Raw genomic sequence first — 23,903 nt, 5'->3', positions numbered from 1 at the left:
ATTTATTTATTTCATAACTCAACTAGATGTACCGTATAACGGTACAAAATATGACCGCCGCTCAGTCCTGTACATCCGTTCCGCGAAAATAAATCACACTTCAATTTGTCTCCATATTTTACTCCATCCCCCACTCTTGAAACTTTTGTGTATGCTTGTTTGGCATGCCTGAGTGTGTGTGTGCGGCTGCACAGAAAGTAGCCTACTGGTGCTGAAAAGGTGAATAGATTGTAGAATAGCCAAAGAAGATGTAGCATTGTTATAAAACCTTTAAAATCTCTAAACAATAACAAGTAGGGCAGTTCATCACAGTTCATCCATTGCAACTGGATTGATGAAAGGTCACTTACACCTGTAGGCTACATTGTATTTGGGAAAAGCAAAAGGTATCAGCATAATGTTATTTATTTATTTATTTATTTATAAACAAAAACATCTCTGTCAGTTCCATGCCGTTTTCAACAGCTATCAAAAACAAAGGTCATTTTTGGACGGATGGATTTTTTGTGAATGTTTCTTCTTCTTCTACATAAGATTTTAGTCATCTTTAGTTCATGTGATACTTTATTGTTAATAAATAATTTTTTCCACAAAAATAAATCACGCTGAAAGGCCTATGTTTCTAACTGTCTCACTAAATTGCATTATCCACACTCAATTCTCACTGGTATCTGCTAGACAACAAGTACCAAAACATGATTAGTTCATAGATTTCACATGTAAAATTAATTTTATACAACCCCACCCCCATCTTGCCTGTTCATAATTCTGAGAAATTCTTGAATTGTGTGCATGTGTGCGTGTACATGTTTATGTGTGTGTGTGTTTGCCTGCGTATGTGTGTTTGTGCATGTGCATGCATGCGTACATATGTCTACTGTGTGAGTATGTGTCATACGTATGATTACTGTGAATGTATGTGTGTGCGTGTGTATCTGTTTATGCACTTGTGTGCACATGGAATGGGTTAACATGACCCCTGGAGGCAAACATACGGAAAAAATTGGTCATCCTAGGCCCTACGGTTCTCAAGATATTCACAGAAAACTGTGTCTGCCCTGCCCTCCTTTCGGGGGGTCCAGTACAGCGGGGGGGCTACAGATCAAAACAAAAAACGATGGTTCCATGCTATCCATGTGGGGTTACATGCCCACCAAGTTTCTCGTACCCCGGTCTTTCAGTGTCCCGGGAATCCTTGTTGGTGTACGGTCACTAAATGTACACATAAATTATTTTATTGTAAGGCTCCCCATGAACGAAAGTTCACAAAACTTGGCATGCATTCAAAGGGTGTCAATGATCCTACACTTCCAATTTCGTGCAGTTTTGACTATGTTAGGTCACAGATACCTGCGATTACAACACCTCATTTTTACTTTTTTGTGTTTAACTAGGTGGCGCTATACATGACACGAGTGGTTATGGAATGGGTTGACATGGCCCCTTGAGATCAACATACAAAAAAAAAATGGTCCTCCTAAACCTTACGGTTCTCGAGATATACAGAAAACTGTGTCTGCCCTACCCTCCTTTCGGGGGGTGCAGTCCAGCGGGGGGGCTACAGATCAAAACGAAAAACGATGGTTCCATGCTATCCATGTGGGGTTACATGCCCACCAAGTTTCGTCTACCCCGGTCTTTCAGTGTCCCGGGAATCCTTGACGGAAATTTGGACATGCGAAAAATAAAAATAAATAAAAAATCTGACTAAACCTATATGACCGCCGCTTCGCTGCGCGGCGGTCATAATAACTGACATGTCCAAATGGGCCTTGATGAAATGCGTCGCTAGACTGTTCATACACATTTTAACGGGCCAAAGTTGAAGAGCTGTTGTCCGTTATTGTTCGTGCAAATATAGGCTGATTCATGTTCCCTTGCATTGTGTAACTGAGGTCCATGGCTAGTCTGGCTTTCACCAGACCAAGCTCAATCTTTTAAGAAATCAAAAAATAAATAGCGGGCAGATCAGGCTGGGTTCACCCAGCCTAGTCCATAGGCACCGATATTGTTTAATTTTCGATTGAGATATCCACGCTCTGGCTATTCTAAATGCAAAAATGCATCAGGGAGTTATGACAAAACTGTAACTAACAAACTAAATCCTAATAGAAAGCTGTTAGCTTCCCTAAGCTACAGGTAGGCTTATAAGGTAGGCCTATTTACAACATAAATTGTCAATAGGCTATGCTGGCGACACAAATAAAATCACCTTTGGAAACTAATGGCTTACGCCTTACAGTATCAAGCGGACTTAAATTGCCATATCGTTATATATACATATAAGTTGTAATAAAATTCACGCAGCTCCATGAGTCAAGGAAAGCGTGAATGAAGTAGCCACTTCTAAATGGGACCCACTACACAATAGCTTAAGGTGTGTTGCTAAAGCAGCCATAATGAAATGAAGGTGTCATTGTTTGGATACTTCACACACACATGCTTTTTAATTTCACAGACTACAACTACCAAGCTGGAATCAAAGCACATCGATTCCCCTGTCACACCCTGCACGCACTTAAAACAAAATAAACAGGCGTCTCAGTCTCACGCATGTATAGGCAAAACTGTATCAGACCGGTGTAACGTTGGTAAATCTTCCATTGCACAGAATGATTTTTGTAGCACGTGCAACAAATGACAGTCGAAAGATACAATTACAGTGCTGCTATCAATTTGCTTGGTATAACCGCATTTATAGTTTTCTACAAATGCAATCAATCAAATTGGCCTCCATCACTCAACCAACGCTAACGGTAACATTACCTAGGTCCTTATTGATATTATAGGATTAACGTACCTGCAGTAAAAACCAAGCATGTCCGATAAACATCCTCAGATTTATTTCGGCTTCAAGAAGAAATGGGAATTACATTTCATGTGAACATCGTCCTATCCTTATTAGACATTCTCTGCGGTAAACTACAGTCCTTGTAGGAAGCGTCCATTGTTTTTCCAACCCACTTTTAACTTCCAACAAAATTACGTCTCACTGCAAAGATGCGCCATCTAGTGGACAAACGACTACTTATCGCCAATACTGGAAATGCAGCCATGATGATGATGATGAATATTTGGCTTTCTTTTAATCCTACTGAATTTGTAATTATGTATCTGCCGTTCTAATACCGATAGTATGTGGGTGCCTGTGTGTGTGTGCATGTTAGTGTTAATTTTGTCACCTATTTTTAATTTAGTCTTAGTCTTAGGACGAAATGTCCTTTTAGTCTTTATCATATTTAGTCATTCAAACATAATTTTTGTTAGTCAAGTTTTTTATTAGAGCTAAAAGTCTAGTCATTTTAGTCTAGTTTTAGTCAAAAGAAAACTAAAGGTATCTTAGTCTTAGTCAGTTTTTAGTCAACACATTTTAGTCTTTTTTTTTTTATAACAAATTATTTCTGATTACCATTTGAGTCAAATAGTGTTTCACACATCTCAATTTTCCAACAATATTGTGTGTCCACAGGGCTACTCGTCTGTTATAATTACTCATTCTGTCAGTCATTTTTGTCAGTCAGTATGTTTACATGCACAGGTAAGTCGAGCTACAGTTATAGCTCGGCTGGATTTGACCATAGACAGTAAAAGATTCGACTGGACCACTGTCATATTAAGTAGACCAGTGTTTCTCAAAGTGTGGTCAGGAAATCACTAGTGTCCATAAGCTATCCCAAGTGGTCCATGAGCAGGCGTGGTAAAATATAATATAGAGGAGTTGTTTGCAATATTGAACCAACTTGTATGTAAAAACAGTTCTGCAACACTGTCTATGTAAGATATGCCAGTTTAAATCATACAGTATGAATCCACACAATAAGCAAAGTGCAAAGACAATAAGCAAGGTGGTTCAGTGAGTAAGCCTATAGTGTAGACTAATTATAGGCTACTGTTGAAGTAGGTCTAATCTTTTTTTTTTTTAGCTAGGGTTAGTAGTTAAGTGGTCCTGAAACTGAAAAAGTTTGAGAAACACTGTCGTAGACCAAAGTATTAATGTTTTACTCCGCCTCACTAGATGGCGATATCGCATTAAACACAACACATTCCCCAAACAGACTCTCCATCTTAGCCATAGCTAACTTGCTATGAACTTTCCATATTAGCTTACTTGCATCATCAGTCTAACTAGTTAAATAGTTGACATTACATGATGAACATTTTTCGTATGGACATTCTGGGGGATGTTAATTTGTATGAGAGAAGCTTCAACTTCTGGGTATATAGCATTGTGGCATAAAGCTTAGGTAGTTAGCTTGCTAACTCTGCAAAAATCTCCAGTGTTCTTGTTCCATGTAGTTTAGGTGTTGCAGCCACAGGGTTGCAGCAACAGCACATAGACTAGCCTACAGGAAAGCTGTTTAGCGTATGAACTCATTCGAATATTTTGAAACGTAACAGCTAAATATTCTGTCTTCTCATTTTGTAGATGAAAATGAAGAGATGTTATCTTAGTTTTTATTTCATGCAAAACATTTTAGTCTCGTCTTTTTTTCGTCAACAATAATGCATCTTAAGATAGTCTTAGTCAGTGTTTCAGGACATTACTGCCGTCTCGTCATCGTCTCGTCTTAGTCATGAAAAAAAAGGTTGTTGACGAACATATTTCCTCTCGTCTCGTCTGACGAAATTAACACTAACTCATTCTGATTTTTTGTCAGTCAGTATGTTTACATGCACAGGTAAGTCGAGCTACAGTTATAGCTCGGCTGGGATTTGACTATAGACAGTAAAAGATTTGACTGGACCACTGTCATATTAAGTAGACCAGTGTTTCTCAAAGTGTGGTCCGGGGATCACTGGTGGTCCCATAAGGTATCCCAAGTAGTCCTTGAGCAGGCGTGGTAAAATATAATATAGATGAGTTGTTTGCAATATTGAACCAACTTGTATGTAAAAACAGTTCTGCAACTAAGATATGCCAGTTTAAATCATACAGTATGAATCCACACAATAAGCAAAGTACAAAGACAATAAGCAAGGTGGTTCAGTAGGCCTATTGTGTAGACTAATTATAGGCTACTGTTGAAGTAGGTCTAATCTTTTTTTTTTTTTTTTAGATAGGGTTAGTTAAGTGGTCCTGAAACTGAAAAGGTTTGAGAAACACTGTCATAGGCCAAAGTATTAATGTTTTACTCCCGCTGATGGCTGATGGCGATATACCAAACACAACACATTCCCCAAACAGACTCTCCGTCTTAGCCATAGCTAACTTGCTAGCGAACTTTCCATATTAGCTTACTTGCTAGCAAACTTTGCATCATCAGTCTAAGTTAAATAGTTGTTAAATAGTTGACATTACATGATGAACATTTTCGTATGGACATTCTAGGGGATGTTAATTTGTATGAGAGAAGCTTCAACTTCTGGGTATGTAGCATTGTGGCATAAAGCTTAGGTAGTTATCTTGCTAACTCTGGCAGAAATCTCCAGTGTTCTTGTTCCATGTAGTTTAGGTGTTGCAGCCACAGGGTTGCAGCAACAGCATGAGACTAGCCTACAGGAAAGCTGCGTATGAACTCATTCGAATATTTTGAAAACGTAACAGCTAGATATTCTGTCTTCTCATTTTGTAGACGAAAATGAAGAGAGATTTTAGCTTAGTTTTTATTTCATGCAAAACATTTTAGTCTAGTCTTTTTTCGTCAACAATAAGGCATCTTAAGATAGTCTTAGTCAGTGTTTCAGGACATTACTGCCGTCTCGTCATCGTCTCGTCTTAGTCATGAAAAAAAAGGTTGTTGACGAACATATTTCCTCTCGTCTCGTCTGACGAAATTAACACTAGTGCATGTGTATATGTGTGCACCGCCATCTACAGGCCAATGAATGTACAGTCACTAAATGTACACATAACCTAATTTTTTTTAGACCCCCCCATGGATGAAATTCTACGAAACTTGGCATATCCCCCAGAGAATGCCAGGTCAATCATACACATAAAATTTGGTGCAGTTCTGAACATCTTAACTGAAGATAGGGGCGATTAAAGCAGAATAATATTGCATTTTCATTTTTTACCGGGGTGCAAATCACAAATGAGTGATTATGGGCCAGGTTGATGTGGGCCCTTGAGACCAACATACCATAAAAGATTCTTCATCCTCAGTGCCACAGTTCAGGCAGTTATTTAGGAAAAACTTTGCTTTTTTTGCGGTTCGGGGGGGCCCAGCACGGGGGGAGTGGCCCCCGGGGACGAAACTAAATTTTTCCGTAAAAGTCTAGTGGGGCTACATACCCACCAAATTTCATGTGCACCGGTGTTTCGGTGTCCCGGGTATCGTTGACCAAAAATTCAGGAGGGGGGACTTTGACAATCATTATATGACCGCTTCGCTAGCGGCGGTCATAATAAATCTATTAACTACTGAGATAAGTTTCACGCAGGACTGGAATTTTATCCTTAACGCGGCGTCACACAAGGCGTGCATTTGGACCTTATTGTTATTGGCCCGTGGTTTAAATTATAAATAAATAAATAAATAAATACATAAAACACTGTTGTCTGAGCGCCAGTCAGGGTTCTGTCTGCCTAGTACTGCATCGCCTTTCCTGTGTAGCCATCCATGCTTTCCCGCCCCACTAACAAGCCTCGGAGATTGGAGCAGCAACATGCCCAAGAGGTGGGGAGCCTTGTCACGTTCCTTGCCCATCATCAGCTACACCAGACAGACATGTATTAACGTATCCAGATCAAGATCTCCTCGACCTGCCAATAGTGCTCATGTCAAATCATGCTCCGTGTAGCATTCTTCCATCCATAACCACTGCATCTGACATGAAAAGCCTGTGGAAGTTAGAGCGCGTCAATTCACGACGTTGAAGGCCTTTCCATCTCTGTCTCTTATTTCCGTTCCCTCACCTTTAATCGGCTGTCTACGAAGTCCTGACAACCTTCAACTCCCCGTTCCTTGTGATCTTAATTTAACACTTTCAAAGAATGAAATTACATTTCCGGGAAAATTGTCATGTCTGTCTTGATGGAATGGGAGAAATAACAGGAATTCAACTGTCCAGCAAATTTGTTTTCACAGAAACAAAAAATAAGACTATGGATGGCAGACACATTTCTCACACTCACACACAAAAAGGTGGAGTCATTGTGTTGTTTTGTTTTTAGTTTCAGATAATTTGTGATGCAGACAGTCGCTCTCTTTTTCCTCGCACAAAGGATGCTCCCCCTGCCATTTCTGCAGAAGATGTATATGAAAGCATGCATAATGCATTTCAGTGGATACTAACCACCACAGCCAGATAAAACAGCTCAGTGGAATAAATAAGAACCATCCTGAGGTATTTGTTTTTCTTCACTATAAAAGGTGCACTGAAATGCCCCCCTTAACCCATAAATTATTCAGGCTCAACAATATTAAAGAGCAAAATGGCAAATGAATAAGAGTCAGAAATTACAGTAGAGCAAATACATACTATTGCATCAATGCAAAGAAAACTTCTTAGTTAAAGTTAAAGCAATGTTCATGTCACAGACAAAATAAGCACATCTCAATGTCAATTCTCTGCAATCACCCAACCAGACTGATCACATTAGAAAGTTTCACTTTAGGGTTGTTGGAGACATTCCCTACACGTCCTTACTGAGCCACTAAAAATGTCATCCTACACAAGAAAATGAATTACTTTATCTTGTTTTAACTTATTTTTTATTAGATACAAGTTAAATATTTGCACCTACAAGCTATGGTTTCTGGTGGTGGTTTCAGACAGGTTCCTTCCATATATAGCAAGTACTCCATGACCAGTAGGGCTACCACAATTAATTGACTAGTTGTAACTATAAAATTAAATTGGCAACCATTTTGGTAATTGGTTATTGATATTTTTAAGAGAAATACATCAAATATCTCTGATTATAGCTTCTTAAACTTCTTTCAGCTTTACTGAAGTCCTCTATGACCATAAACTAAATATCTTAGGCGGGTCGACAAAACAAAGCACATGAGAACATAATCTGGGGTTTTGGGATGTCAACACCATAGACTGTATATACAGTCTATGGTCGACACTGATCAACATTTTGTCACCATTTTCTGACATGTTTCATCTAACAACTACATGTATTTGAGAAATTAATGTACAGATTAATCAACTATGAAAATAGTCGTTAGTTGCAGTCCTAACGGCCTGGTTAAGGCAGAGTGTGCCTAGACTTTGATAATACTTATAGTAAAACTGAAGCTCTCCCTTGCAGTGTTTTGAGGAAATGTTGCAGGATGGGGTTATGCAAGAATGAAGACCAGAGTTGAAATCTCAGGAAACCCTAAAACTATGCCTAGAACTATGAGATGACACAACACAGAACTATTAAGGGGAATAATTTTCCACTCAGGCATTTGAAAGTTTCTGCTTAGTTCCATTTTGTAAAAGAATAACATATCCTAAACTTTTCATCACACCTGGCTTTGTCTACATTTCTGATGGAAATGAAGACACTCTTCCCATGAGTGGGTAGTAGAGCATTCAACTGCAAAACTTAATAAAGCTTGCAATAATTGAACATAATTTAAGGTACACTTCATTTAAAAAAAGTATAGACTGAGCATTTAGAGAGAGCTGTAACAAAGGACATGTCCCAGTCAATCACAACCAAACAATCTAGAGAAACAAATATACGTATCAATCAATGACATTTTTTTATGGTCTAACTATGGTCGCCATTCTTCTCCTGAACAGATCATGATGATCATGTTTTTGCTATCCAACATTGCATGTGTTCTGAAATGTGTGCACAGAAGGCAGAGTGACTCAATGTTTTGTCTTCTCTGATCAAATTGGGCTTGAAAAAGCAAACCAACACACAACAGACAGAGGGGGGAAAGCTTTTCAACTGACACACTACCCACTGTCAAAACATCGTCAGTAGAGGACAGTCTAAACATCTAGAGAGAGCACTAATTTAAGCATCTCCTCGAAGACTTACAAAACATCACCAGATTCCTTGACTGACACAGTAAAGTGGCATCAACTTGGCAGAAAATAACACTGTACTGCACTAGATACAACTCTGATAACAAAACACAACATCACACTGGCTCAGCCTACATGTAAATAAAAAAGATGATACTTGCATGCTTGTTTGCAATTTGGAGAGCAAAATAATGTGCAATCATTCTAAAACCTCTAGAAAGAATCACTGAGGCTTGAAATGGGAATGTGACAGACCCAAAGGCAAGGATGATTATACATATTTGTATGTCTCAGGAAATGGACAACAATCCTATCTAATGTCCCTGACTGCAGATCAGCTGAAAATATGCATTTGCCTGATGAATAAATAATTAATAAAATAAAAAATAAGCACAAGACAGGGAATCAGAAATATCAGCCAGGGAGCCTAATTTTCCTGTTAAATGTACCATAGACGTAAAAATAAGATTGCATAAAGCAGTCTGCTGATCGCTCCTCTAGAAATGTGTAATTAAGGAGGAGGAGGAAGGGTGCCCAATTATCTTCAACATCAATACAAATACCAGAGATGAATAGCTAAGGGTTGAGCAAATCAGCCCTGTCTGAAGTCTGTCTTTTCTTTGCCTCTCCTCTAAGCACCTCATATCTATTCATTTAGGAGTTTCACAATCCTTAAGACTTACTGGAGGGTGAAAAGAGAAAATCATATCAGCCAAATTCATAACAATAAACATGCGATGTCTCAGAGGAGAGAAGCAGAGAGAGAGAGAGAGAGAAGAGTGGGCGAGAGAGGGAGAGGGGGTGAGAAAGAAAGGGGGTGAGAGACGGTGCTGAAAAATGAAAAAAATTAATACGGTTGTAGCTCGGGGCTCGGGGGGGGGGGGGTCGGGCCGTAAAACAGAGAGATTTTTGCCAGGAGAACATCATTATCAAACCAGTCAACCTCTAAATGACACTGAGACGTGATGGCAGGCAGTAACCCCAAAAGAGATCACAGATATGTATGATTAAGAAGATGCAAATCAAAGTGGGGAGAGCTTGCAGTCCTACAGACTAAGAAGTTAAAAACTTTTTTCCTTTTATATACTTTACGTACTGAGGTTTCAATTATAGGTCAGTTATTCTATTTCTACATCCATAGATCATGATAATCACGGTTTCTACATCCATAGATCATGAAAGCACCATTTATCAAAGAAACTGTTGCTACAAAGACCATCATCTAGAATATGGAACTAGCAATTCTGCTTTGTTTCACTGTCTGTCTAACACATCAAAAATCAACTGCGTGCCATGCCGGCTGCATATAACTTACCTTGTCGGCGTCAACTTTGCCTTTGACAAATTCGGACCTCCAGAACTGCAGGGCCTGATCCAGCGTGAGGCCGATGCCCTTCAGGAAGAGACCGTACTGCATGCGGCCACCGTGGCGCAAGTGGTGGTTGTCCCTCAGCGCCTTGTGGAGCTGTCTCATGCACAGGGGGAAGGACTTGCCGGAAAGCTGGGGGAGTCAAAATGAGGAGGAATCAGCAGGTCAAAGGGATGCATCATGGGAGATTCAGCAATGGTGGCCAGTAATGACACGTTGGAACAATAACAAACAAACAAAAACAGAGCAAAACAAATACAACTGTAGGCTGTAATATTTGAAAGGACAGACGTGTCGTTGCTGGCCTTTGATTAAGGTGATGAGTTGTGGCTTGACTTTTTAGCTACCACACACCATTTCTCTCAAACAAAGCATTTAAAAAAAAAAAAAAAAAATCTAAGTTTTTCATAGTTTTAACGTAGAGGTTAAAGGGGTGGTTCAGGATTTTGGACATAGATAGGACCCCATTTCCAAGTTAGCAAGTGTGATATTTATCAGTGGAGATCGTTTTCAACACGTTTCATATAATTTCTTTTCATTTTGTACAGATCTGTGAAAATGAATTTCCCCACAGACACATTAAAATAACTACCTACCGTAAGGTGGTTCTCTGAAGACGTTAACCCATGGGAAGTCATTCCTGCATGACGTCATCGATCTAAACAAATCTCCCATCTCAGGGAATGTTTTACTACATAAGATAAACTAGTCCTCTTTCATTTTTTTTTTTTTTTTTAACTATATTTTTTTTTGCCTTTTTATGCCTTTAATGATACAGGATAGTGGAGAATGACAGGAAGCTAGTGGGAGAGAGAGTTGGGAGGAGGATCCGGAAAGGACCACGGGGCGGGAATCGAACCCGGGTCGCTGGCGTACGGTGCAGGTGCCCCAGCCAGTCGCGCCACAGCCGGGACCCTCTCATTTTCTGAAATGGCCAAACTGACCAGGTTCAGGGAGTCAATGAGGCTAAAAAGGGGTTAATGTCCTTCAGAGAACCGCAGTTATATTGATAACCTTATGTTCCCTTTCAGTCCAGTTCACTCAACATAATACAAGAAAAGACTCCCGACACATAAGATGAAGTTCTGTTCATTGGACCACATTGGGGGAGCTTGCTGGGCATCTTATAAATTCATATACAGTACATGTGTGTATTTAATACTGCTGATTCAGTATCTCCCATTTTCTGGGGAAAGGTAGGACATAGTTCCAGTAGCTGCAAATTGCAAATGGTCAGCACTAATACAGGGGGGCATCTGGACTCATTGAGCTCTGGAGACCTTAATTGGTGCAAAAAACAGGCTGATTTCTACACGCATTTATACAGTGTCATTAGCGATACAGTCAGAGTACAGTCTTCTGACACTCAATTCAACTACAAAGTCCATGAGCGTTTTCTAAGGGAAAATGAAATAGAAATGCATGTTAATGTGAGTGTCAGAAGTCCTCAGGCATTTTAACCTGACCTACGCAAACCAGGCTTCTCACTGTGCATACTTATTGAGCTTACACTCTACAACTGAATATTTCATAGCAGTGGGCATGCGTGTGTCTGTGCGTGTGTGTGTGTGTGTGTGTGTGTGTGTGTGTGTGTGTGTGTGTGCGTGTGTTTGCTTACCGGATCAATCTGTTCCAAAGAAATCTTCCCAATGTTCTTCTGAATACTGTAATCCTGACCCACGTAAGCATGACTACAAAATCAAGAGCAAACACAAACATGGAATAATCAAAGAACATTCTTTGTCAAGGAAAAAGAAAACAGCAAAGAAAGAAAGAAAGAAAGAAAGAAAGAAAGAAAGAAAGAAAGAAAGAAAGAAAGAAAGAAAGAAAGAAAGAAAGAAAGAAAGAAAGAAAGAAAGAAAGAAAGAAAGAGAGAGAGAGAGAGAGAGAGAGAACATTTGCCATCTTTTGATGAGAAGCTTCAAAAGGCTTTTTGAGAGGGGGCTGGTGGGGAGGCAGTTGAGGAGCACTCAGGCTGCATTTAGTGAGGACCTCAAGGCCACAGCTCCCCATGCATCATTATGCAAACGTCCTGACCCGCCAAAAAAATAAAAAAAAACACACACATAAATAAATACAATGGGAAAAAGAAAGCAAAATGTGACAAACAGAATTTGGGCTTTCAGGCTGATGGGGTCACAAGATGGCTGAAGTGTGACTCCGAGATTTTTACTTGGAGAAGGGAGATTGGGTGAAATAATAGGCATCTAAAACCACCTGCAGTGCTCAGGGTTTCCCATATGTCCATCAGTGTCCAGCAGAATGCTGTTTTTTTTATTTTGAAAGAAATGATCAACAGCTTCATGGTGAAGTTTCAAAACTGACAATATCTGCTGATATAGTTCCCACAATACAATCTGATGCATCTTCATTTTCATTTTGTTCCGTATGCCATAGATACAATGGCCTTGACTGCAATTGGATATTGGGAACATTGTTTCTGTATACCTGAAAATGACCTGGTTATCTAGGGCCACCTAACCAAACACATACATACATATATAATGTATGGCATGTCTGTTTGTATCTTTTCCTTCATTTCTTGCCAGTATTCATTTGATTAAAAACCCTGCCATCACACATACCGTTTCAAAAATATTAATTTCCACAATTAAAAGTCTATCCCATTTTACACAAACTGCTATGCACAAAAAATTGGTCTAAAATGCCATGGGGGAAAATGTGGCTCCTCAGATTTAATCAATATTAGCATTCCAGACACATGTTTTTCAAGTAATTTCCCAGCTCTAAACATTTCAGTGACAGTCTTGGGGGTCTGGCTGATCTGGTTTCCTTTGTGCTTTATATGAAAGACTGGCTGGATACCTACCCCGGCCCCTGGCAATAATACAAGATCCACAAATGCAGTCTCACAGCTGAAGAGGCTAAAGAGAGATCTGCTGATATCAAACTTCAATATCTATTCTCCTCAGTCAGAATGTGGAATCCTGGAAGTCACGGTGGTGTGGTGATGTTTTTTCTCTCCCTTTCCCAGCCATTAGTTTACCATCTAAAAATCTGTTTGGTCCTTTTAATTTAATCATCCAACCCATTCGAAAGAAAGAAAGAAAGAAAGAGAGAAAGAAAGAAAGAAAGAAAGAAAGAAAGAGAGAACGAAAGAAAGAAAAACAGAGACAGAGAGACAGACAGAGATAGAGAGTGAGCGTGTTTTTAATCTCAGCTGAGGCTCCCAAATGTGTGGTTCCTGAAAAGCCGGGCCGTGCTTACACCTGTAGGGCCTGAAAAGCTGGGCCGTGCTTACACCTGTAGGGCCTGAAAAGCCGGGCCGTGCTTACACCTGTAGGGCCTGAAAAGCCGGGCCGTGCTTACACCTGTAGGGCCTGAAAAGCCGGGCCGTGCTTATACTTGTAGGGCCTGGAGTGGATCACTACAGAAGGAGGTGCCCCAGAGGACACACTGAGAGTGACATTGAGATGTTGTGAGTCGGAGTGTGGGAATGAGAGATAATGATGGAGAGAAAGAGAAAAGAAGAGAGAAGGATAGACCAGGAGAGGGGGAGGGGTGGTAATGAGTGGATGAATGAAGACAGAAAGAAAGAAAAACAAAGCAAAGGAGAGCAAGAGAAGTATAAGTATATATACTGTTTTGATCCTGTGAGGGAAATTTGGTCTCTGCATTTATCCCAATCTGTGAATTGGTGAAACAAACTCAGCACACAGTGAACACACAGTGAGGTGAAGCACACACTAATCCCGGCGCAGTGAGCTGCCTGCAACAACAGCGGCGCTCGGGGAGCAGTGAAGGGTTAGGTGCCTTGCTCAAGGGCACTTCAGCCTGGTCGGGCTTCGAACCGGCAACCCTCCGGTAACAAGTCCGCTAACCAGTAGACCACGGCAGCCCCAAAGAAAGAGAGGGAGGAAGAGTGAGAGAGACAGACAGAGGGAGGAAGAGAGATAGAGAGAAGGAGGATGAGAGAGAGAGAGAGAGAGAGAGATGAAAGCTATAACTCCATTATCAAAGGAAAGTGGGCGTTCAGTCATCTTCAGGAGGATGAAAGACCTTTAAAAACAATTGTTTGTCGAGTGCAACAGCTTTGTCTGGAAGACTGTGCTCTAATAAAGGCAACCAGTCTCCTGAAACCCATCAGGCACTCTTTTAAGGCAATCAGCTTCTTTGTTTTCCCATATTCATTTCACACTATCAGCTTTTAAAAGTGCTGCCAGAATGCCACAGCTATAATGACACATGGACTCGAGTGAAGTAATACAGCGGTAATGCAGCAATGGCGTCCGTCTCTGATAACGCTTACCTGAGGTGGTTCAGAAGAGGCTGCAGTCGCTCATCAGACTGTACCGCTGGCAGAGATCTCGCCGTCAGCTATTAAATGACAAATCAAAACAGAGACCAGAGAGAAATAAGACACAATGATATTGTTCATATGAGACTACTTGAAAATGACACGCTGTTCATATTGTTTTAATATCAGAATACTTCAATGTTATGGAAAGCTTGTGTATGTGAGTATGCCATTGAGGAGCCTTTTGAAAGGTAATCAGGTGATGACTGTTGTTGTTGTTGTTGTCAAATCAAGTGAAATTGTATCAATTAGACATTTTAATCAGCAAATTAAGTGGTATAAAAGAGGAAGTAGGTACACTGGCACTAATTACTAATTCACCAGAGAGTTCGAGACCCTTGCATTTGTGAGTGACACAGCCTTAAAAGACAGTCGAAAATCGTTTACGGAAAATGCCTACTGAGCTAATTTTCACTATGGAGCCACCACAGCCAAAGATCAATCCAGCGAGTCATAATTCATGCTTTTTGTCTCCACAAAGATATCTCCATCTTATTATGTTTCCCACATCAGGAAACTCTCCATCACTTCACTCATTTGACTTCACCATCGTTACAAATCCGCTCGAAATGCACAAACTCAAGAATAGGAGGCAAGAAAGGAAAACAAGGGAGGAAAAATCATTAAAAACCCTAAAAGTGCAAATGAAGATGAACAGACCATTCCACCATCTATGTCTCATCATTTATTCAGTAGTGATGACCATCGAGGAAAACGAAAGCATACTCAAGCCTTTCTGAAGACGGCAGGGAAAAATTAAGTCGATGCGCGTTTTCACCTAAAAGCCATCCATCAGTTTCGGAGGCCTGAACTCTGGGATATCTGTTAAGCAAGGCAAAACACAGACAGTGATGAAGGGATGTGGCGTGCGGGTGGCCAAACTATTGCAGCTGTGACACATTAGATACATTCTGCAGTTGGCAGCCACCCGTCTGGTCGAACGGTCTCTCGAGCAGGCCGTAAGAGGAGAAAGAGCATTTTCAGCTGACGTAACGTACAAAGTTTGTAAACCAAATCCTGATCAAGCTGGTGTTGCATGGCTATGTGCAATAACTGTCAGAGGTATGGTTACTAACTTGGCTATGACAATACAACGTGGCTATGAGGTTATGAATTGACAGACCAAAGTAATCCTATACTAATCATTTATTTAAGTAAGTAACTAACTTAGGAATTAAGCCTTTATTTATATAGCTGTACTGGGACCAAGAACAATTTCATAGGAGTAATTTATAGCTTTTTACAGATTGTTTTAAAATGTGCTGCTAATGTCTAACACTCCAAGAGTGGATAAACATGTAGGTATTGTAACGGTCATGCGGAAAGAAAAATTAATAATTGCACTCTTCAAAGCCTTGTGAAAGTCTTTGGAAACCATACAAGCACAGATGCACACAGACTCCCACACAAATGCATAGACAGACACACACATACTTGAACGCATGCACGCACGCACGCACGCACGCGCACACACATACGCACGCACGCACACACACACACACACGCATACACACACAGACAAACGTTCTGCAAAAGAAATGCAGTCAGATGGCTAGCAGCTTCCAATTTCACGCTCCTTTAATGAAACACCCTCAGTGATGTCCTCTCCATCCTCTCGCGAGTATAATGGCACGGAGGCTCGGCCACAAAGGGCCGCTAACGGAGCCCGCCGGAGAAGCCACTCCATGCCTTACTTCAGCCTACGTCTGTGATCCGGATAATTGCCAGGAAATGGAAGTCTGACATGTGCAGCCGTCATAGTCCACCACCTCACTGGAAGGGGGTGGGGGTGGAGGTGGTGGTGGTGGGGGGGGGGGTCATGCCACTGTACCGAATACAGAGCCAACACAGCCACTGGGGAGCAGAACGAATCTCACCTGCTGACCTGAACCAGGTGTGTGCTCTCTTTATTTCTCTGCAACTGACACGGCTTTGTTTTTTTTTTGTTTTTTTTCACTTTTCTTTTCTTTTTTGCCTGCACATCCTTAGCTCTGCTTTGTTAAAGAAATAATCTTATTCTAATTTTGCAGTAGTAACATCATGTGAGGTTTTGGCAGCCACTCCTGGTATTAGCACATTTTAGCAGTAGTCTCCTCCAAAAATAGTAGGTCACCTACCTACTGCATCTAGTGGGGACTTGGACAAACATGTGCCACAGGGACTGGGAGCTTGGTGCCAATGGAAACTGCACTGTGAAACCCTTGAACAATGTAGAGACCGAGAACACCCTAGAGAATCTGACACCTTTAGGGCTAGTTTCCTGTACATGGGGATTAAGCCTAGTCCTAAACTAAAAGAGAACTTCAATGAAGATCTCCACTGAAAACAGGCATTTCGTCTGGGATTAGGCATTTAGTCTGGGATTAAGCATTTAGTTTATAATTAGTCTTGATCCATGTATAGGAAAACAACCCTTTGGGCTAAATTCCCATATATGGATTAGGCTATGCTTTTTTTTCTAGACTAAAAGGACACTTCAGTGAAAACTTGGCTGATGAAAGCTCTTAGTCTAATACTAGGATTAATCCATGTTTGGGAAATTGGCCCAAAGGGTTACAAATGGTCTAACACCATTGTAAGGATACAGAGAACCAGTGAGGACTAGCTTTAACACATTATGAATGCAGTTACATAGTGAACAGTGATAGGACTCAGTGAGCATAGGGTCACTAATGTGTTAATAATGTTCACCATTATTCCAATACAGAATATGAACAGATTTTAACATGCTTGTACCTGCGGCTAAATTGTTACTGACAGTCATGCTACTGTAGCTAGCAGGGCTCTCTTCAGTTTTCTGTCCTACTACCTGTTTCCAAAGATTAATCCCCCCGAAAGGGAAATGCCCAGTCCATTGCAACACAACAGTCATTGGAACACAACATCCCCGTCTGGACAATTATTCATCAACTGATCTAAGAACCATTTTGAAATATGCATGGTCTAATTAAATAGAGACAGAACCTGCAAATTGGTAGTGGGGATTGCCAGGACATTACATGCACATGGCTAACATAACTTCTGTGGGCTTCACTATTTATATGTGACAGAAAAAAGGCAGAGATAATTTAAGGGTACGCATCATAATTCTTAATATTGTTATTCAAATTCCTGCTACAAGGCTACACTGCATATAACAGGGTATTTTATCATGCAAATACAAAACACACACACACAAAAAAAAACCCACATATTTGCATGGCTACTTACTTTTCAACTGCATCCCAATTAAATTCCTGTCTGTGAAATGCTAATGGATATATCATTTTACAGGGCTTCTACAGAGCAGGAACATCTGCATTCTGGCACAATTAGCTATTTTTCTGACTAGTTCGACAGACAGGGTCTGTTATGGTGAGCACCTGTTAATTTAATGAGAAATGATTCACAACCTCATCACATCAAGTTCACACAAGACAGACAAAAAAGCTTGTAAGAATATTCTAGAAGCCAAACAAACATGACAGACCTCTAAAGGAACCTGTTGGTATTTTAGAGGAAGCCATGCAAACCATTAATACATCAAGAGTTCCTGCAGGTCTGGCAATTTGCAGAAAACAAAAGATGAAATGTAAATAAATAATTTAAATAAATAAACAAAGCAAGGACCCCTTATTGTCAGACTTCAGCTGTGAGTCGCCTATGCCTTACACACACGGAACCTAAACCTCCTAAAACCTCCAAACTTGTCCCTCTTGTTTCCAAGGGAAGAGAACCCCTCTGTCGTGGAAGTCACTCACCCCCAGATTCCGAAGGGTACTGCACAAAGGCATGACTTCCAGGTACTGAATTATACCTGGAGCCACAAACAGAGGCAAAGTGAGCAGAGAGAGACCCGTGCTTAACAAAAACGCCATTCCTTTCTCAGGTCTATTGACTAACAGATTGCCATCAGTCTGGCGCTGGTGCAGCCTCTGGTCCTGGCTCTAGGTTCGGGATCCATTTGTGTAATGGCGCTGTATGAGGCCACAGAGGAAACACAAAAGCTTCCATTTACAAGAGGAGAAACAGATCAATACTTACTCGGGCGCTTTTCACACTGCTGTTAATTAGACCGTTTTCATCATCGTACATTTGACACAAAGAGTGAGAACCCAGTCTATAGTGGAGAACCCCCTTCCTTTTGTGTAAGAACAATGCTTTCTTTAACTCCAGGAAAAGACTATTTCTGGCATTTGTAAAAAAACAAATATTCCAATAACAGTAGCACAGTCAATATCTGGCCCTAAACCACACATCAATCAAAATGCCTTCTTTTAAAGTGTTAAGTGTGTAGTCCTATAGTTGCTCTCTAATCTGAGCTTAAATAACTCAAAGAAGCTGGAATTTGAGAAAATAGGCTCCTTCAAGCAGAGAACACCGATACAGTGCTCAGTGACAGGACAGCTCCACCATCTGGTTAAAAACGAGTCAAATAAATAAGCAGGCAGGCACACACGACACACACACACATGCAGCCGCAATACCATACCATCAAAGGGAATATCTGCTGCATCACATATTAAAGCAATTAAAGATTGTTGTGGGGCAAAAAAGCAAAAGAGTAGCAAGATGTGCCTTGAGGGCTACACTTATGCTAATTAATTGTCTCCCCAATGTTGTCTGGTGAACGTGAACACATGAATGTGATTCATTTTCTCATATCATTGCTTAAGGAAATACCTTTAGGCTACAGTTCCCAAAAGATGTGTACTTACAGAGGGCAAGCCTTAATACTGTGGGTCTTTTTGCATACTGGAAGATCTCTTACATGTCTGACAGTCAGAAAAAAATACAACTAAGAGGCAAAGAGTGGCGACATGATATTCCTAACAACAAAGGACAATTGGGATTATCAAAAAGAGATTAGGAAGAGTACAGAGTAAAGTACCCTTTTTTGAAAGCAAGACGGTGAGAAAAAAAAAAAACCCTGATGATGGGTTGATGTCTCAATCAAAACCTAAAAGGAACCGCAAATGAAACAATCAAAAAAAAAAAAAAACGAAAAAAATACACCCTTACTGTATGTTATACCACTTGCATCAAGAAAGTTGATATACAGCCTTCAGAGACAACAACAGATCCCAAACTTGCAGTGCACTGATTAACCATCTTATCAGATACCCTCATCAGATGCATGAGGATTGCACAGGCCCTCTTCACCACATGTCTAGGATTCTGACAGTAGTGCAAAGCAGGTCAATTAATAACGTTTTCAGAAGACTTCCCTTATTGCTGTTAAAACGAAATAGACGGCACAATAACTACAACACTGCATTAAGATTCTTGTCAGCTTCAGAAATCACTTCCAGAAGAGTTAATTCAGTGCATTCTTACCAATGAAAGAAGTACAATCTCATCCATTTTTGTAAAAGTTTTGAGCACTCAGAAATGCTGCCATGTGAAAACGAACTTCAAAAGAGTAAATGAGATATTCGATCCCTGAGCCGGAATAAAGTAACCAAGCTAAAAGGAAATACACTGGCTCGTCATCATGTGGCTGAAGTCAAAAACTAGAAGAAAAAACCCTTCTAAATGTAAACACATAGTCCAAAGGCCTTTCAAGGACAGAGGATCATACTGTAATTGCTGGGCACCTGACAGACACAGAGTACGACGACGACTGCTGCTCAGGGGAGCTTGCCAGTACAAATGTTCCTCTGGAACTTCAAAGCAGTCCAAGTGCAAGGCAAGGCCAGATTACATCCACTAGCCCTGTGACATTTATTAGGGTTTAAAGCCACTGGAAAGATGGAATTGGTGTTGTCAGATATACATTGAACACCAGATAATGCTCGGCATACACACACAACCGTAAGATGAATCTTCATACCCACAATATTTACGCACTGCAGCCCCGAGCCCCAAGCAAACATCAATACAAAACATGCAAAACAGAAGGTCAAAGCATATAGAGGCAGAGCTGTCTATATAATCAATGTACACAAACAGCAAACAAATGGCGGATTTGAGATGCAACTGCCTCAAAGTGACAAGAGCAGGGGTATGTAAGCACAGACATTGTGATTCTGTGTGGATAGACTGCTTAGAAAATACAGGTTCACACACACCATGAGGGTACACAACTTAATAGCATACACTAGCATGCAGAGGCAACAAATGTCCACAAATATGTTTCCCAACAGCCAAGTTGAGGACAACTTGAGGACAAGTATTATAAAGACCTGATATGTAACTGCTTCAAAAAGACAAGTGCAAGTATATGAAAGGTTTCAGATCTTGTGGTTTCATCATTGATAGAATATAAACACAGCAGATATATTTTGTGCACTTTATTTTCACTTAAAGCAGAACCTCATTACCGTAATGATTAACAAACAATGATTTGGTCCTATAAGCTTTGTGCCCATTCACTTTGGACATTTCCTGAAGGTACTAACACAACTTATTCCTTAAGTATTTCCAAACACCAGGATTTCCAAACACCTCCGCCAGGTGAAAGGTAACAAAGTTGCAACAAAAAAAAAATTCACTGCTCAAACAGCAGCAGCAGCAGAAGTAGCAGTAGCAGTAGTAACAGCAGCAGCAGCAGCAGCAGTAGCAGTAGTAGCAGTAGTAGTAGTAGTAGTAGTAGTAGTAGCAGTAGTAGTAGCAGTAGTAGTAGTAGTAGTAGTAGTAATAATAGCAGCAGTAGTAGTAGTAGTAGTAGAGCAAATAAATAGAATTGCACAGATAATTTAAATAAGATTCTTCAAATCTACATTTGAAAATCTATCCACAAAAATGTCCAAAGCTTAAAGTGGTGGCACCTTATATTCTTCTTTAAGCAGTGCATAAGCATGAGTCTCCCTACACATGCACAGTTACAGAGAGTAGGGGGTTGACTTCTCAACTTCACTGAGCACAGCCTGATATACTCGGCCGAGATATTTCACAGAAAAGTTGCAAACCAAGCCATGCTGCTCTAAATCCAGCTGATAGGCTAGGCATTGACCAGTCACTTAGCATGATCTCCGAGTAAGCTGAAAAGTCATCTTCACCCTGTTGACAGACGTTGGCATCCACGATAAGCAATCGGGGATACCTAAAATTGACTTGACAAGATTAACTATCTGGAACCACTGAGGGGTATCTGGCCAGCAAAGATATGAGAACAAGGCCAAAACAAGGTGAGATGCTTTGGCCATTCCTGCAGATTAGTGGCAAGAACATTAATTCGGTTTGTGTGTGCCGATTAAAAACATGGGGGGAAAGCAAACCTTTTAGTGTAGCTCCGCCAAATTGCCTGTTTGCTTTGCAAGCACATTTCAAATATTACTTTGACTATCAGAAGCCGAAATCAAATGACATTACACCTTTGATATTCATGACTTCACAGTTCTATTATTTCAAGAGATTCATTCCATCTTTGGTGGAGATGGGGGTGGTGGGTGGGGTGGGTTCACCTCACAGGAAAATCTTTCAAAAGTCTGCTGAAGACCATAGACGTTAGACTGAGTAGTAATCTACATGTACAATGACAGTCAAAATGTCTAAAAGGAATCATAAAAACATAGAAACCTTAATGGTAATGTTATGACTCGCATGTTCATTTCTCATGCATATTTGTCATCATCATTACATAAGAGCAAACCCTCCTGTAAAAGATGCAAGAGCAGAAAAGATAAGTGATGTATGCCGCTGGTAAAAGGTTCAGCTCTGGGCCTACCCCTTCCTACTTCTGCTGTCAAAATAAAAAGCCTTAAAAGGCAAGAGTGACAGGTAGGCTAGACACTGGTTTCTAAGAGACACTCCATCCTGTCCCGTGCATCTCAACATCGACAAATTAATGAGTTGCAGTATTTCGCTAAGACTCCGTGAGCACTAAAAGGGGTGTGACTGAGTAAGAGGTAAAGTGGTCTCGCACTTCTGATCTCTGACAAAGAAGTGTGATTTATCATTTAAAAACCCAAGTGTAATACCCCATAAGCTAGATGCAGTCAATTGCTCCACAGTCAAGCAAACAGCTGTTTAATAATGATCATTCAAAACTCTGAGATTACATATAGAGATGAGTGATCTATTACGTATATCCAGAGGTAACTGCTGTAACATCATCAAGGAGGGAATAAATGACAGAAGTGTACGGATATTTAGGAGCTATTTAGGAGCTGTTCATTTATATTACAACTTAGATACAAAATGTTGTACAGTACATTGAATAGGAGAATTCCTTCAGCGATGAGGTGGGTGATGGTGGTGGTTACCCAGTGCATGTTTGCAGCATAAGCACAATAATGTCTTTTTAGGTCTGCTACCAAACCTCTTTGTTGACATCCAAGGGGAGAGGCTTTCAACAGCTGATTGATTGAATACACTGGCTGTCGAGTTAGCGCTGCTGCAAAATGTCATTTGATGTAAATTCACAGGTGCTCAGGGACTGGGTCAGAAGTGCAGAGTTGGCATTAATACTTGGCAGAGTGAGTAGGTGGATGACTGTGCTCAATTGATGCAAGACGATGAACCCAGGAGAAAGCGTTTGGCAAAAAAAAAAAAAAAAAAAAACTTTGTTGCTAGTTGACTTGCCATTTAGTTACAAAACATTTCCCCCTGCTGTTCTGCAATGCAACACCCACTCTTAATATTTTTCAGGAAAAAAAAAAGTTCAAAAAAGTTCAAATAATAAAAGGGATGTAAAGAGCACTAGTGTGGATAAAAGCATGTGGGGGAATTCAATCAGTGTTCTGAAACCTTGTGGCCTTTTCCGAGGCAGCCCTGAACTAATAAACCTGATGTCTCCAGCACCGAAAGCTTATGAAAACGGACGGAGGTCAAAACCACCAGTGGCCCCCCGAGTTCACAGGCATATCACTCAATTTCATCCACAACTTAAGAAATGAAGCTTTGGCGGGTTTGGTAGCCGAACAGCCAGGCCGCCTCCACACGGAAAGATCATAGGGGATCACAGAGGCAATTTCTTCCCTTGATCAGTAGAATTCCAAAGGTCTCAGATGAGGACACCACAGCCCACAGACAACACAGTAGCGTAAATACATGAACATGTCCTTGTACCGAACTGCGACAAATTAATGAGAAAAGTTGTTGAGGGCAAGACATTTGCAGAACACACAGATCTGCAACAGGATACAAACAACATCCCACATATTTATATACAAATGTACAGATGTACACCACTTGTGTAAATGAATGAATGAATCAATGTAATGCTCTCCCACTTTACAGAAACTAGGGATGCACGATATATCGGCGGCCGATATATTATTGGCCAATAAGTGAAAAAATGAAAATATTATTAATCGGTCCGATAACAGAATTCTGGCCGATAATTTGCGCCAATATTTTGTCCTAATTTAG

The 23,903-nt window shown here is 40.5% G+C and overlaps 1 protein-coding gene across 2 annotated transcripts in view; it reads right to left on the bottom strand.

Annotated features, from left to right (window-relative positions):
• The window catches only part of prim2 (DNA primase subunit 2), a 73,759-nt gene that overhangs the window by 24,929 nt on the left and 24,927 nt on the right, over positions 1-23,903 (bottom strand). For both annotated transcript variants that reach the window (XM_048268904.1, XM_048268905.1), the window contains exons 8-10: positions 14,562-14,629; positions 11,910-11,982; positions 10,238-10,423 (exon numbers count right to left, since the gene is read on the bottom strand). In XM_048268904.1, the coding sequence (XP_048124861.1) occupies positions 10,238-10,423; positions 11,910-11,982; positions 14,562-14,629 (327 nt within the window). The remainder of the gene's footprint in view (positions 1-10,237; positions 10,424-11,909; positions 11,983-14,561; positions 14,630-23,903) is intronic.

This window comes from Alosa alosa, chromosome 18 (genome assembly GCF_017589495.1).
Source record: "Alosa alosa isolate M-15738 ecotype Scorff River chromosome 18, AALO_Geno_1.1, whole genome shotgun sequence".
In the NCBI taxonomy this organism is placed as follows: domain Eukaryota; kingdom Metazoa; phylum Chordata; class Actinopteri; order Clupeiformes; family Clupeidae; genus Alosa; species Alosa alosa.
This window is presented reverse-complemented; position numbering and strand designations above follow the sequence as displayed.